The 16725-nt window shown below is 46.7% G+C and overlaps 1 protein-coding gene across 4 annotated transcripts in view; it reads right to left on the reverse strand.

The window, feature by feature from the left end:
- The window catches only part of RHCE (Rh blood group CcEe antigens), a 33963-nt gene extending 17821 nt beyond the window's left edge, over positions 1-16142 (reverse strand). For all 4 annotated transcript variants that reach the window (XM_032609369.1, XM_032609362.1, XM_032609377.1 and 1 more), the window contains exons 1-3: positions 15971-16142; positions 5814-6000; positions 2103-2253 (exon numbers count right to left, since the gene is read on the reverse strand). In XM_032609369.1, coding sequence (XP_032465260.1) covers positions 2103-2253; positions 5814-6000; positions 15971-16118 — 486 coding nt within the window. In that variant the 5' untranslated portion in view covers positions 16119-16142. The remainder of the gene's footprint in view (positions 1-2102; positions 2254-5813; positions 6001-15970) is intronic.
- Positions 16143-16725: the final 583 nt, after the last annotated feature.

Below are 16725 nucleotides of genomic sequence, written 5' to 3' on the forward strand. Positions count from 1 at the left end.
TGGCTTTAAACACTTTTGGCTGAAGTCCACTTAGGTGGGGGAAGAGCCACACGGACATGCACCCCACTGCTTCCTACATTTTGGCAGAATTTCAAATTTTGCGTAGAGTATGAGTGATATGATCTTCGCACCATGAAGCAGCCAGAATTTTTATAATACCGAACTAAAGTGTTCAGAAAATTCCAGCTATATGTTAATTTTGCTTTACGAATATCGAATTTAGTAACCCTTCATAACTCACTTCGTGGGCTACTGGTAAGCCCTGTCAGCTGTGTCTTCAACAAATATCCAGGTTTGGCAGAATTTTCACCACCATGCTCCACTGACCCCCATCTTGGTTTAAGCCACCATCGACACTTTCGCAAATTTTTGCAGTAATCTTCTAACTGGTCTCCCCATTTCCACCCTCGTCCCCCAACTGACTCTTCTCCATGTAGCAGCCAGAGAGACCCTGTTAAAATCTTAGCTCATGGCATATTTCTGCTCAGAATCCCCCAGTGAGGGGGGTGGGAATTCCTCAACGTCTCCCTCAATGTCAAAGTCAGCGTTCTTCCTACGACCTACAGGACCCTGCATGATCTGCCCTCCCACAACCTCTGTGACTCCACCTCCTACTCATTCCACACACACTGTCCTTGCTGTTCCTCAAACCCACACTCATGCTCCCACATCAGTACCGCTTTGCACCGTCTGTTCCACTGCCTGGAGTGCACAGTGGAGGGAGTGGTCCTCCCTGGGTACAGGCAATAAGGGGATGCATTGTCTGTAGAGAATTTAAAACAATTAAAGCAACTAAAAGCCCATCTGCTTTTTATTACCATCATGTGCCAACAATTCTAAACAGTGTCACTGACACAATCTTCCTCCTGAACGAGGCAGACCGCTCCCACGGCCCTGCCTTCCATCTGCCACCGTCCTCAGATACCCACGTGACTTGCAAACCTGCTGCCTTCAGCTCTTTACTCAAAAATTATTTGCCCAGGGAAGCCTTCCTTGGCCAACCTCTCTAACACTTTATCCTCCCTCACAGCTATTCCTGTCTGCTTTCCTCATTTTATTTTTTTCTCCATAGTACTTATCACTATCTAACACACTGTATCTGTTGCCTATTTTATTGTTTATTGGCAGTCTTTCCCTCTGGAATAGAAGTTCCACGACAGCTGCATTTTCCCACTGCCTAGAAGAGTGCCTGGTACACAATAGGCTCAGAATAAATATCTGTGAAAGGAATGAATGAATGGTAAGGAACCCTCAGTCACACATAAAAATGAAAGTCTGTGGAATTCCCTTGTAAGACCTGAAGAAGTCTTGCATTTTTAATCTCTTTGTGGTCCCCCAGGAATCGTCAGCTTGGAGTACTCATTTCTTGGGTTGCCTCTACTGGGAACAGCTCTGGTTTCTGGCTCTAGTTTCCCCTGAGCCCTTCCATGCAACAAACCCAGGCTGAATTGAAGTTTTTGAGGAGAAGCAGTGAACTCTCAAAATCAGTGCCAAACCCTCCCCCGGACCAGCTAAACTAAAACATTGAAGCTGCAGAGAAGAGAGGAGATGGCTTTGAATTAATGCAGCTTTTTAAAACAACCACTATGAAAACCATAACAAAGCAGGAAAAGGCTTATAATGCATTGCCCACAGTGGGCTTTCCATCTCTGGGAACTGACCTCTTTCCTTGACAGTTTTTTTTGTTTGTTTTTTTTTTTTGCGGTACGTGGGCCTCTCACTGTTATGGCCTCTCCCATCGCGGAGCACAGGCCCCGGACGCGCAGGCTCAGTGGCCATGGCTCACGGGCCCAGCCGCTCCGCGGCATGTGGGATCTTCCCGGACCGGGGCACGAACCCGTGTCCCCTGCATCGGCAGGCGGACTCTCAACCACTGCGCCACCAGGGAAGTCCTCCTTGACAGTTTTTACCGTGGGAACCGCCTTCATAGCATTTGCTTGCTATATTTAAATGTTTAGCATAGACCACACTTTTGCAACCCCATTTTGGCCTGTCTTTAATTTTTTTAATCCCAGAAGCTTTATCAAATGGAGACAGAGCCCTCCCCTTTCACCTGCTCAGCCCTCATCCCCGAGGTCCCTCCTCACAGTACCATGACTCACATTGAAGACTTCCTTGCCGACCATCCTCGTGGCACTAAAGGCTGTCACCTCTATCAATGTCATCAACAGCAGCTGCAGCAGGTTGACCTTCCCCAGGATGACACCCACTGAGATCAGCACAGATGTAGCGCTCATGGTGGATATCTGAATACTGGGGAGAGGGGGCAAGACAGGGATGATTGAGAAGGAAGGATGCCTCCCGTTCATTCATCCACGCATTCAGCAAACACTTGTTGAGGACCTACTCTCTGCCTGAAACTTTTCAAGAAACTGGGGATGGAGTAGGAGAGCAAATAGACAAGATTTCCACTCTCATGGGGATGGAGGCTGCCAAGTCTGGGGTCTCCTTCATCCCCTTCCCCACCCTCAGGATGGCAGCCACACTCTGTTTGATCTGCATGCACTCATCTGTACTGAGGATGCTCCGAAGTTCTCAGAGGAATGTCTGATTGTTCCCACGGGACCGCTTCTGGGATCTGACTACCAGGATTCTGCCCTGGGCTTCTCTTCTACTGTCATCACTCACAGATGCTCAATAGAGGGCGCTCTTCACCTGCCCGCCCATCCTTCAGGCACCACCACCCTCCTCTCTCCCTCTCGCTGTAGTGGAAAGAGACTGGATTTGGAAGTAGGACAAGCCTGGCTTCCAGTTCCAGCTTTTCCACTTGAACAGCTATTTAATCTCACTGAGCCTGTTTCTTCATCTGTAAAATAAGGAGGATGATAATACTTATCTCATGGGAGTGTTACGGGGATTAGAAGGAATAGTCGTGCATGTGTGTCTCGCACACCATGACTGGCACAAAGAACTAACTCAGTGCTATTACTGATTCCTTCTTTCCCTTGACAAGTGAGCAAGCTTAGTGCAGGGATTCAGAAGGAGAAAACAATTTTTGTTTTCAAGACACTTAGGATTAGGCTGGGGAGACAGAGCGACATCATGACCCTGTCAATTAAAACCATCTGCAATATCATGAGGCCAGAGGGGTTCACTGGAGGGAGAGAGCAATGTGAACTGGACTCATCAGGGAGGGCTTCCTGGAGGAGGTGGCACTGAGCTGGACAATCCATTGTGGTTCAACCAACCCACCCTCCTCTGGCACTTTGCTGAGACCACCCCTCCCCCTGGGAGCTGATGATGTTGATGCTTCAACCACCACCACCACCATAATAGTGATAGTAATAATAATACTCTATTAAGCATTATGTATAACAGGCTTGCAAGTACATCACCTCATTTAAATTTTAATCCTCCACGTAGCCCTCTGTAAATGGTGCTAGGGTACCATTCAGTACCTCCATTTTACAGGTGAGGACATTGAGACTGGAAGAGGTGACTGTTTTGGTAATGGCCACACAGCTAGTTAATGACAAATGTAAGGTTCAAACCCACCCATTTGGCCTGTATCCAAAGCCTGTGTTCTGAAGTCTGGACACAGACTTCCCACTGTTTGCTGCCAATGTAGTGTCCTACTTAAGGCTCAAGGACTTCAGAGGAAAAGCCAGAGGAGGCCAAAGGTATGGGGAAGGAGCCTCACAGGGGCCAGGAATTATTTGAAATGAAGGGTCACTCAGTGCTTCACTGTGGCTGGCCATGTTATCTTTTGGGTGAGCACTCATTTAACTGGCAAAAGCCTAATTCAGTGGGAGGATTTCAGACCTCAGGGGCCAGTTGGGACCAGGGAGGTATTGAGGCAGTGAAGTACGGTACTTAGGACAGTCTTGTTCAGGCTGCCATGGTTGGAATCCTGACTCAGCCACTTACTGGCTGTGTGGCCTTGGGCAAATGACTTAACCACTCGGTGTTTCCATGTCCTCATCTATAAGAGAGGCAAGGCCTACGGAGCTGTTGGGAGGGCAAAGTGAGTCAAGCAAAGTAAGGGGGTTGGTTATTGCTATGATAGGCCCTCCAAGACCTTTTAACATACAGCATTAAAAATATCACCACTTTCAGGGTTCTTTTTATTTTCATATTTGTTCCAATAACCATTTACTAAGTCCTTACTATGTGAGGACAACAAAGGAGGACAAAATTGAATAAGACAGGCCCCCGCCCTGAAGGTTCTGGTCATCGGTGACTCAAGGCAGAACCGATTCAGTGCCAAGTCAGGCCTCGAGCTGGTGAGGCGGCAGGAGAGGGAGAGGGCCATCTGAGAGGCAGGCCTGGACACCGCCCACCAGCCCAGCCAGAGCAGGAAAGGTCAGGAAGGAGCCCATTGTTCAAATTTGTGAAGCCAGCCCCATTGGGGGTCACAGCTGGGAGGGCCCAAGTGGTCAGGGCAGGGCAGGGGCGTTCACTCGGGCTGTAAATGGCCTCTTCTTGTCTTTCCGGATTGACAGATTCCTGCAGGCAGGACGTCAGAAGACGGGGGCAGCCTGGAGATGCCTGGAGACTCAGGCTCAGGAAGCCAAAGGCTTGTGTGACCTTAAGCCAGGGCAGCAGAAACACCAGACCAGGACCACCCTATTGGAGTTCCCCCAGAATGCCCTTTGTCACTTCCCAGGTGGTTCCTGGGGGGGTGGGGGGGAGGGTTATTGAATCCCCATGGGGATCAGCTCTAAAATGGTTTAAAAGAAAAAAGGTGAAGAGTTTTCTTCGGGCCCGTGGGGAGCTGGCTACACTGTGTTTCTTGTCAGGACCACTCTGCAGCGTGTGGGAAAGGTTACAGAGTTAAAACTGAAGTCACTTCCACCAGTTAGCTATGTGACCCTAGGCAAGTGTCTTACGAGCTCTGAGCGTCTAGTTCCTTGCCTGTGCGCCACATCAGACCCCTACTTGGAAGGGCTAAACAAACAATGTTTGTGAAGTGCCCAGCACAGAGCCTGGTTCATGGAGAGATGTTTACCAGCAGAGTGCCCAGAGGTTTAGTAGGGTCTCAGAGGGGAGGGTAGAATGGCCTTGAAGGGGTCCCCAAGATACCTAAGGTGGGATTTATCCATCATCTGGGCAAGACAAAGTTTCAGAATTGGATAAAACCAAAAACCAATTTTTATAGAAAAATTTTACCTGGTTCCTCCTATTAAGTGCGAATGACTTTTTTTGCAGGTATGTACAACTTAATGTATGTGTGTGTGTGTGTACATATATACTCTTGTGTAACCATCACGCAGGATAACATAGAGAATGTTTCCTGCACCACGTAAACTTCTTTTGTGCCCCTTCCTAATCAACAAACACCACCTTCCTCAGGTAACCATTATTCTGACTTCTAGCAACGCAGGTTAATTTTGCTAGCTCTTATAAAGGCATCTAAATAAATCAAAGTTAATTTAAAGAAACTAAAGACAAGGCTATTTCTTGTCCACCAGCATTTGAGGACTGAGAGTACTTCCTTCTTTTCAAGAGACTCTCTCTCTGAGTGTGAGATTTCTATTTCTTTTTGTCTAATCTCTATTAATTTTTTCTTTGAACTAATATTTATTGTATAAGTTTATGAAATCAAAATCAACAAAAATGAAAGGATACAGGGTGGGCTGTAGATCTGGGCCCCTTGTGATGTCACAGAGGAGGGTTGTCAGATAAAATAGAGGATGCCAGTTAAATTTGAATTTTAGACAAACAGTGAGTAATTTGTGAGTATAAATAAGTCCTGAATATTGCATGGTGCCGGTGCTAGAAAGAGAAGGGGACAAGCCAGCTCTTCTAGAATCTGCCCTCTTGGGCCCCAGACTCCTAAGGACCCAAAAGTGATCCAGTGGCCGTCCAGTTACCTGGAAAGATTGAGGACCATCTTCCTAAGGGAGAGTTGGTTCAGGAAGCCATCCAGCAGGACTGTCAGCTGCACCCCGAGGGCCAGCACGAAGAGACTGAAGGCCACGCTGCTCCAGCAGTGTCTCCGCAAAGATGTGTTGAGGAAACCCAAGCCAAGGACTGCCATGATGATAACATCCTGGAATTCTGCTCAGGGAAGAGATGTCGAGAAGGAGGAGGAGAAGCAGAAAAGGTGGAGGGTTGTGTGAAATTGGAGTTTTACAGAACGGCAGCTGGAAGGGACATTGAAGATCATTGAAGAGTGCTTAGTCAAGTTATTTCCCCTCTTTGAGCCTCAGTTTTCACATCTGAATAATGGGGATAACACAGACATACCATGCAGGTTTGAGGGAAGGTTTAACTGAGCTAATGCAGGGCCTGGCCCATACTGAGTGCTCAGTAAATGCAGCAATTATCGTTATTATTAAACACAATGATATGAACACGTGTAGAGCATCAGGACAAGTCCTTGCACATAGCTTACAATCAGTAAAGGTACTGACTCCTGCTTTTGAGGATCCGGTTCAACCTCCTGATCATGTGTGAGAGAAAATAAGGCCACAGAAGCTGGTGACTTAGCTCAGGTCATGCAGAAGAGGGGGCAGAAGCGGGTCTAGAGGTTCATAGGCAAGAACCAAAATTATCTTCGCAGAAAACGGCTCTCTCCCTTTGACCCCTGCTGAAAGGGACCTGGTGGGCCAGCAGAAAGCACCAGAGCCACATGGGTGACCCTCCCCTTTTCCAGCCTCGGACCCTGCACAAGGGGCTGCTGTGACAGATGAGCGCAAGGGACTTAGCTAATGTTCCGGAGGGGACCAGCAAAAGGAAACAGGCGGATACTTTGAATTAATTCCAGGTTTGCAAAATGGATAACAGTTTGGGCTCTGGAACCAGATAAGCTTGGGGTCATATCAGGGCTCCGGCACTTTCCAGCTGTGTGGCTTAATCTAGTTATTTAATGTCTCTGAGTTTTAATAACAGCCGACATTTATTAAGTGTTTATCAAATGCCAACACTGTTTTAACCACTTCATGTAAACTATCTCATTTAGTTCTCACAAGCATCCTTCAAGGTGGGTGCTGGTTTTTTTTTTTTTTTTAATATTATTTATTTATTTGTTTGCCCCGGGTCTTAGTTGTGGCCGGCGGACTCCTTAGCTGTGGTATGCAAATTTATAGTTGCAGCAGGCATGTGGGATCTAGTTCCCTGACCAGGGAACGAAACTGGGCCCCCTGCATTGGGAGTGCGGAGTCTTAACCGCTGCGCCACCAGGGAGGTCCCGGGTACTGTTACTATCACCATTTTACAGACAAGAAAACCGAGGCACAGAGGGGTTAAGTAACTTGCTCCAGCTGGTAGAGTTGGGATTTCAACCTAGACGGTCTGCTCTGGAGACTGTGCCTTGAGCTACCACACTATCTGCCCTCCTGCTTTTCTCATCTATTAAATAGGAAAAATAATCATACCTCTCTCATCAGGTGGCCAGAATCAAACAGTATGAGGCACATAATTGCTCAGAATAGTAAAGACTATTTCATCAACAAACACCAACTATGTTCATACGTGTACAAATGCCTGGAGAGAGATCTTGAAGGAATTTTTTGCCCCATGGAGATTATCTCTGGGTTTAGGAGAGTTTTATATTTTAAAAAATTTTCAGTGTTAAAAATTTCTACAACCAGCACGTGGACAGTAAGTAATTTTTTTTTAAAGGAAAAAGCATGGGCTTTGAGGTCAGACAGTTCTGTCTGACTCCACCTCTATCGTTCCCTATTAGGTTAAACCATATTAAATTGCCAACATTTGACCATTTTGACCTACAAAAATGGCAGCTTTTATGTTTCAACCTCTTAGCTGCACGGCCTTGTGGGTTGCTTACTTTCCTCATCAGCTAAATATGGGCAATTATCCCCCCCTCGGAGGGTGCTGGGAGAGCCAGAGGAAGTAATGTTTTGTTCAAGAGCTTGGCACCATGCCTGGCACATGGAGAAAGCTCAGTAAATGGTGGTTATTCACCACCAGCACCATCATCACCATCACAGCAATAAGAACTCACCTGGTCTCCACCCTTGGCTCTGATAACAAGGAAGCTCTCATTTCCAGATCTCTCCAAAGCCTCTTCAATTTACATTTAAATTCACTTTCATTGAAAAATACACATACCTAGAATCTTGTACATAGGACTTGGGTGGGTGTTGACGATCCCAGGTCAGTCTGACAAACACTGGGTTATAGGAGACCCGGGCATCTCCACAGGATCTGGGGACTTGGAGTGGGTGAGAAGTGGGCAAGCAGGAGGATTCAACTTCTTTCACCTTTTTTCTCTGACATAAGGGAGGGGGAGGCAATGTTTCCATCTCCTGCTTGCATCCCCTTAGGAATGGGGGTGGAATGGGGGTGGGCAGGGCACATTTTGTATAGGGGCTCCTCTTGGGATCCCTCAAATTCCTTCAGGAGCCGAACAGGAAACTATGTATACAAAGGGTACAATGTGTGTTAGGGAGTGGTGAGGGCTATGGCCAACTGGAGACTGTGAACCCCACTTTAGATATTCAAATTCAATCTTTTCTTAAACACTGCTGTTAAAAAACAAATTAACAAACAAACAAACACATCCACCATCTTGCAGCAATGCTATATGCAAAGGGTCCAGATTTATCAAAGTTTCCATGAGTAGGGGGATCTTGCATTTTCCTCTCATTCTACAGAAGGGGACCAGAGACAGCCTGTGACTTACTTAAGGGCACACAGCATGTCAGTAGCAGAGCCAAGCTCTGGACTCCTGGTGCAGTGCCCTCCCATCAGGCTAGGCTGTCTCTTGCTCTTGTTTGCCCGCAATGCACTAAAGGACCTTGGGCAAGTCCCTTGCCCTCTTTGGGCCTCCGTTTCCCTATCTGTAACACATGGGAGTCAGACTTGATACTCTGCAAGGACCTCACCGCTCTGGTGTGTTCAGAGGAGGGGGGCAGTGGGTGGGGAGGGGAAGGGCACCAGGATTACGGCAGACGTGGGGCTCTAAAGATAGAAAGTCAGCGCCTCTTGGTTGGGGAGCTTTATCAGTATCAGGCACAGCTGCCACGCCTGCTGCCTGGTATAGGCACTCAGGACCCTCCTCCCAAGACCCCGCAGTGTCCTTGAGGGTGGGGTTGTGCTTCGGCCAGGGGGATGAAATTAGGGTGGCAGTTTCTGGGAGCTGTTGACAGAGCACATTCACCCCAAGCTGGTCAGTAAATCACATTTGATTTCAGGGTCCCTTTACTTTCACCCCATGCATCCTCCCATTTCCTCTCCCAGCCTCTCAGGGCTCTGGCCCACCCCTGCTCCTCCCATGTCTCACGACCTGGACCCCAGCTTCAGCGCTGGGTCCCAGCTCAGGGCATCCCCACTGGTGTCAGCCTCTGCCTCTCAGACCCTGCGCTGAGCCCCTCATCAGCTGCTGGTCTGACAAGCTAACGACGCTAAGGTGTCCAGGGGCGATAAAGAGAGGATAGCGGCAGGGGCCCCAACAACCGGACCCCAGAGGGGAGTTTTACATACTGTCTAAGGCAGGCCTTCAGAAGTTTATGAAAGTCTAACCTGGGAGTCCTGCAGGACAATAATTACCATCACTGTAACAGCGGGCACATACATGGTGCCCGCCACATACCAGGCACTCTTCCAAGTGCCTGCCAGCCTTAACCTTCAACAAGCCCACGTAGGAGGTACTATTTATTATCCCCATTTTACAGATGGGGACAGGGAGGCACAGAGAGGTGCTGTAATTAGCCCAGGTCACACAGCTAGCAAATGTTGGTGGCAGAGCTGAATCCTGACTCTCTGGGCTTAACCACTATACCATCCTGCCTCTCCATACATTCTCCGCTCTCCACAGTGTCAAACGAAGAGTGTGGGCCTCTGAGTCAGGCTGTCAGAGTCCAGAGTCTGGCTCTACCTCTGTGTACCCGCTTGCTAGTCTGTAAAATGGTCTGAAACAAGACCACCTGCTCAGAGGTTTGCTGTGAGTACTGAGCTCGCCAGCTCCTTCGAATTGCTTAGCTTAGCGCTGGGTGCACGGTAAGTGTTAGTAACTGTTATTCCACACCTGCCACTTGTTAGCTGTCACTTCAGGCAAGACTGTTCCCCCTTCCTTCGGCCTGGCTGCCCCTGGGAGTCTCACTCTGTGTCCCCACCCACCCTAGCCCCTCCCTCTGGCCTGCAGACACGTCAGCATCGTCAGCTCTGAAGCCAGGCCAGACTTCTGTCCCTCAGGCCCTGGGCTCGGCCTCCACACCGTGCTCCCCACCACTGACTGGGAGGACCTGACTGCAGCCCCTGTCAGGGACCATCCACGGAGCCCCATGCTGCCTTCCCCCTCCCCGCATCCTCTCACCCCACCCTCACCTCTGCAGCAGCCTGGGAAAAGAAAAAGAGATTGCCCAATCAAAGGGGCAGTCAAGGCTGAGATATAGAAGGTACCAGGATTTGGGGGTATTTATATGTCACTGGCAAAGCCGCTCTTGTCTTTTAGTAGCTCTGCTTACTGCTTCTAAGGCGTATGGGGGCAATTGGGTGGTAGCCACAGTGCAGGGCCCAGGATGGTCCCCCAATGTGGCAGCTTGCAAGCAGGCTCTGTGTGATAGGTTGTCAGAGTAATGGCCCCCAGTGAATCATGGTTTCCAGTGTAGACCCCTCCCACCTGAGTTGAGCCTTGTGATTGGCTTTGGTTAATGGGACATTAGCAAACACCATACAAGCAGAGGCTTGAAAAGCACCTGCTCATTGGGGCTTGCCCTCTCTTACTGTGGTAACACATTTGCTGCCATGTGAAAAGTCTGGGCTAGTCTGCTGGAACCACATGGGCTAGCTGCCAGCCAGCACTAACTGACGAACATGCAAATGAGGTTATCTGAGGCCATTCAGCCACCTCCAGGCTAGAGATGCATAGTGACCCTAGGTGAAACTGACAGAAGAACTGCATCCCCAAATACAGCCAAAATTGCTGAACCATGGAATCACAATCAGGAACAAGTTAGATGATTTCTGTTTTGAGCCACTAAGGTTGGGGGTGGTTTGTTATGCAGCAATAGATAATGGATGCACTTGCTTCCCCCAAGCATCTCACAGGCGCCTGAATCCCAAGCCCAGAATGAACATATCATTGTTCCTTTATCCCACAATCTGACCCTCCCCTTGTGTCTCTCATCTCAGGAATGGGCTCCTTCATCTGCCAAATCTCACATATGAAGCCATCCTTGACTCCTCCCTCGTTTTTACCAAGAACAGCTGATTTTATCTCCTAAGTAGCTCTTGAATCTGACTCTTCACTTCTCCTCTATTGTCCCTGCCCGTTTGGCCTCATCACAGGTCATCCAGGCCAGTGGTCATCAGAGTAGGGATCACACCCCTCAGAAGACACTCCAGACAATCCATAGGGGCTGCTGGAAGAAGAGATATTAGCACTCTAGTTCTATTCATTTTTACTAACAAAATTAAGAAATTAAAGTTTATTCATGATAAAAGATAATACTCTTTATCAGTCTTGGTATGTGTTCATTCTTCTAATCCTTTTGACAGCTAAATAAGCACTGTCATCATGTGACAGAGGTTAAAACAGAGGCAGAGAGAGGTTGAGTGATTTGCCCAAGGTCTCACAGCTAAGAAAAGGCAGAGGCAAGATGTGAATCAGTCTAGCTCCAGTAGTCCTCAAACTTCCATGAGCATTAGAGTCACTTAGAGCGCTTGGGAGAACACAGATTGCTGGGCCCCACCCTAGAGTTTCAGATCAGTAAGTATGGATGGGGGCCCGGGTATTTCTAACAAGTTCCCAGGGGATGCTGAGGTGGCTAGTCTGGGGACCACATTGTGAGAACCACTAATCTAGGCTCTTCTACCCCTAGAGGCACTTGGTGAAGTTTGCAACTCTGCAAGCATTTAATGTTGAGATGAACCCAGGAGCCTCCTCTCACTTGCTCAGGATGTCAGACAGCTTAGTCTCCTAGCTTCGGAAGGTATTCTAAGGGAATATTGGGCCACTGAGCAGGGGGGTGACATGTGTTTCTCTATATTCGTCATGTTGCAACTAACGACAGGGATTTTTTTTTTTTTAATTCACCTCTATATTATGGAAAATTTTAAGCATACACAAAAACAGAGTGGGTAGCATGATGAACCTCAGGTACCCATTCCCAGCTTTGATGATTGTCACATGGGGTCAATCTTGTTTTTATTATCCTTGTTTCCTTTCTTCTTCTTTTTTTTTTTTTTTGGCGTGAAGCAGACCCTAGACATCATTCCATTTCAATATGCTTCTCTAACAAATAGGGCTCACTATTTGTTAAATTGTTAAACCTGTTTCTAAATAAGTTAAAAACCACCCACTATGCTATTATCACACCTAACAAAACTAACAATAATTTCTGTATATTATATAATATTCATGTTTTATTCCAGTTTCCAGATTGTCTTAAAAATGTCTTTTTTAAGAATTGGCTGGTTTACGTACAACCCAGCAATCCCACTACTGGGCATACACCCTGAGAAAACCATAATTCAAAAAGAGTCATGTACCACAATGTTCATTGTAGCTCTATTTACAATAGCCAGGACATGGAAGCAACCTAAGTATCCATCAACAGATGACTGGATAAAGAAGATGTGGCACATATATACAATGGAATATTACTCAGCCATGAAAAGAAACGAAATTGAGTTACTTGTAGTGAGATGGATGGACCTAGAGTCTGTCATACAGAGTGAAGTAAGTCAGAAAGAGAAAAACAAATACCATATGCTAACACATATATATGGAATCTAAAAAAAAAATTTGTTCTGAAGAACCTAGGGACAGGACAGGAATAAAGACACAGACGTAGAGAATGGACTTGAGGACACGGGGAGGGGGAAGGGTAAGCTGGGACGCAGTGAGAGAGTGGCATGGACATATATACACTACCAAATGTAAAATAGATAGCTAGTGGGAAGCAGCCGCATAGCACAGGGAGATCAGCTCGGTGCTTTGTGACCACTTAGAAGGGTGTGATAGGGAGGGTGGGAGGGAGACACAAGAGGGAGGAGATATGGGGATATATGTATATGTATAACTGATTCACTTTGTTCTAAAGCAGAAAGTAACACACCATTGTAAAGCAATTATACTCCAATAAAGATGTTTTAAAAAAAGAACTGGCTGGTTTAAATAACTTATCGTTTACAGGGACTGGGTTAGATTAAGTGGATTGACAGATTGCTTCCTAGTTTTAACTCAACTAACCTTCACAAAATGGACTAATGGCTCAAACAACTCCTGCCAAAAAACACAGATTGAAGGCAGATCAATAATGGCAGCCAAACATACAGAAACAAAAGGGCAGTGATACTTCTCCTCGTGCAGACTCTCCGTCAGCCACATTCAGAGTTTAAAAAAAAATGTCAATCTAACCATATCTGACAAGAAGTCAAGCAAGATAATTTGAAATTGTTAAGAAGACCCCGAGGAATGGATTGCCATCCACTATCATTTATTTATTTATTTATTTATTTGGCTGCATTGGGTCTCTGTTGCTGCACGCAGGCTTTCACTAGTTGCGGCGAGCGGGGGCTACTCTTCATTGCGGTGCGTGGGTTTCTTACTGCAGTTGCTTCTCTTGTTGCAGAGCACCAGCTCCAGGCGTGCAGGCTTCAGTAGTTGTGGCACACGGGCTCAGTTGTGGAGCACGGGCTTAGTTGCTCCGCGGCATGTGGGATCTTCCTGGACCAGGGATCGAACCCATGTTCCCTGCATTGGCAGGTGGATTCTTAACCACTGCGCCACCAGGGAAGTCCCCACCCACTATCATTAACAGTAACAATGGACCTTGCCTTAAGAGTGACTGACACCATTATGATCAGTAATTTGAAAATGTTTTATATTTACTTTTGATTTCTTTCAAATTTTCTAAGTTGTGTACATGTATAATAATGTACGGAATGTATTCATGTAGCGGTACGTATAAATATGGTGCGTGCTTGAATAATGGTGTGCGTGATCAGAAGTATTTGAAGCCCCCGGGTCCGTACTACACTACAGCCTCCACGCTGGCCTTCTACCTCAAGTCACGCTCTCTTCCCCATCCCCACGCCAGCCCTGGAATGGCTTTCTCCATAACCCAAACCCAAACTGATCACACTCCTGCTTCCTATTAGATCAAAAGAATGAAGGGCAAATTTCTCACTCAATGCAATGGGTCCACCACACCCTGCTTCCCTATTTATGCTCCAACAGCACTGCACTGTTAAACCCCAGATTGGTGCAGTCCAATGAGTGTACACACAATGGTTCCTGCTGAGCTCTTGACCCTCCATTTTCACACGGTAACTCCTACCGAGCCTCCAAGTCCTGGCTGGGCAGTCACTTCCCTCCAGAGGCCTTTCCTGACAAAACCATCTCCCTGCATGGACTGTGGGCCCTCCTCTGTGCTTCCATACCAAGTGAGCACCTGAGGACACTTATATCTATTATATGTTAGCAGCACAGCCTAGGGGTAAAGAAGAGGGACCCTGTACCCAAACGACAAAGTTTCAATGTTGGCTCCTACGCCTACTGATTATATGACAAGAGACTCAACCTTACTGTAAAATGGGGTCGTGAAGCATCATGGTTAAGGGCATGGAAACTCAAACCAGGCTGCCTAAGTTTATTTTTTCCCCTTAATTTAGTTTTATTTATTTAATCTATTTAATTTTTTTTTAATTTTTTAACTTCTATACTGTAGTATAGTTGATTAACAATGTGTTAGTTTCAGGTACACAGCAAAGTGATTCAGTTATACATATACATGGATCTATTCTTTTTAAAATTCTTTTCCCATTTAGGTTATTATAGAATAGTGAGCAGAGTTCCCTGTGCTGTACAGTAGGTCCTTGTTGGTTACCTATTTAAAATATAAGGCTAAGTTTAAATCTGCTGTGCTATTGTTAGCTGAACAACCTTGGGCAAATCATTCCATGTCTAAGTGCCTAGTTTCCTCACAAGAACAAAGGAGATCATAATAGTACCTGTCTTGTAGAGTTATGGTAAAGCATTTAGAATAGTGCCTGGTACCTAGTAAGTAATCAATAAATATCATCCCTGATTAGCATGCGTTTGGATCTCACATGGTTTGTAATACAGGGTTGAGGGAATGAATGAGTGAATGGATTGAATTACATTGTACCGGATTAAAAAGAATTAAAGTAAGTTGAAATGAATTAAAATTGTGCCCAGGTCTCACTTGTCCAGCACTGAGAGCCCTCTCTGGGCTAGCCCATTAAGCAGTATAGGGACTTCCTTTCCCAAGTCATCTCCTTGTCCTTCTTTCCACTGCTGAGGGCTCAGGGATGCCTTCCCTTTGCTTCCAGTTAGCTAGCTAATATCAATTAGAAACAAGCAAGCACTCAACTAGGCTCAAGTTTCAGCTTTGTCCCAGGGACTTCACTCAAGGAGGCCCTTCCGTTATCATAAACAACATATTGACCCACAGATATACTTGAAAACTCATCTCAACTTTTAAAAAAAGCAGAAGCCACACCACTGTGGATGTCTGTCTTGTTTAGAGTTGTTCTCATCACAGTCTATGAATATTTTTAGCTGCATATAAAATAACAACCATCCTACATTCCCCTTCAGCCAGAGCTTATGGCTCTGGATTTGCAGGCAGAAAGCAGACTTCCCAGCCCCTAAGTGAGAGGAAAGCTTCCAAAAGGAGGGTGGCACAGAAATGAGAAAAAGAGACAAAAAAAGGAAACGAAATCCCCCAAACCCAACAACAACATGAAATTCATTGCTTTTAAGGAGAGAGAAGCGGGGGTGGGGGAGCAGAGAAGCAGAGAATTGTGAAGACCATTTGGCAAAGGGAATTCTAGGAACACAGAAAAGGAGGCCCCTCCCTCTGCCCTGACAAATCAAGGGAGGCTTCATGGAAGAGGTGATGGCGACACCGGTCCTAAAGAAGAGACTGTATTGTTGGCTGGGTCTTTGTGCAATGAATGGAAGAGGATGAGGGAAACCCTTTCCTCGGAGACTTTGTGGAAAGGAGCCCCTAGGCCCTTGGAGGACCACAGACCTCCTCTTCCCCTGCCCCTTCTATGTGCCTCTGTGACCACCTCCCCTCTGGACACTCACCTCGATAGGTCCTCATGAGCTTCTTCTGTTCCTTTACAGAAGTTTCATAGGAGGTGAAAAAGAAGAAGATGAGAATGAGAGTCACCTCCAGCATAAAGGCCCACAGGGTCAGCGGGCCCCGCACAGACTTTTGGTACTTAGAGCCCATCCTGTGTCCGTCTGTGTGCGTCAGTTCCACCAGCACCGGGCATTACACCTCGGCTCCACACCCACTCGGGGTAGGGATAGGGGAGACACCCACCAAAGGCCTTATCTCAGGCTTCAAGGCTGGCCCTGCTGGCCTGTCTATGGAGTTAACACAGGAGCAGAGGGGCAATGACAGGGAGGAGGAAAAAAATGCATTTATTCCAACATTAACTGATTCATTCAATCATTCATTGACTTATTCATTCAACAAGGAGTTGCTACATTCCTACTACAGGCACTGTGCTCAGTTGAAAAGAGGGCATTCATTCACTTGATCCCCAAACATAAGAATCCTTCTCTACCCCTTACTTCGTTTACCTTCACTATATCTTGCAAGAATGGCAAAGAATAGATCAACTCAACACCTCTATTTTACAAATGGAGAAACTAAAGCTCAGATGGGGCTTTGGATTGGCAAAATTTCTCTTTAAAACCTTACCACATGTGAGAGAGGGCACCAAGTGGGCTCTTAAAAGGGATATATTGAATGAATGAATGAATGAAAGCAAAGAGCAATGCTAAGCCCTGGGGAGGACACAGGACCCACAGAGAACTAAGTCCTCGAAGCT

Source organism: Phocoena sinus, chromosome 1 (genome assembly GCF_008692025.1).
Source record: "Phocoena sinus isolate mPhoSin1 chromosome 1, mPhoSin1.pri, whole genome shotgun sequence".
Taxonomy (NCBI): Eukaryota; Metazoa; Chordata; class Mammalia; order Artiodactyla; family Phocoenidae; genus Phocoena; species Phocoena sinus.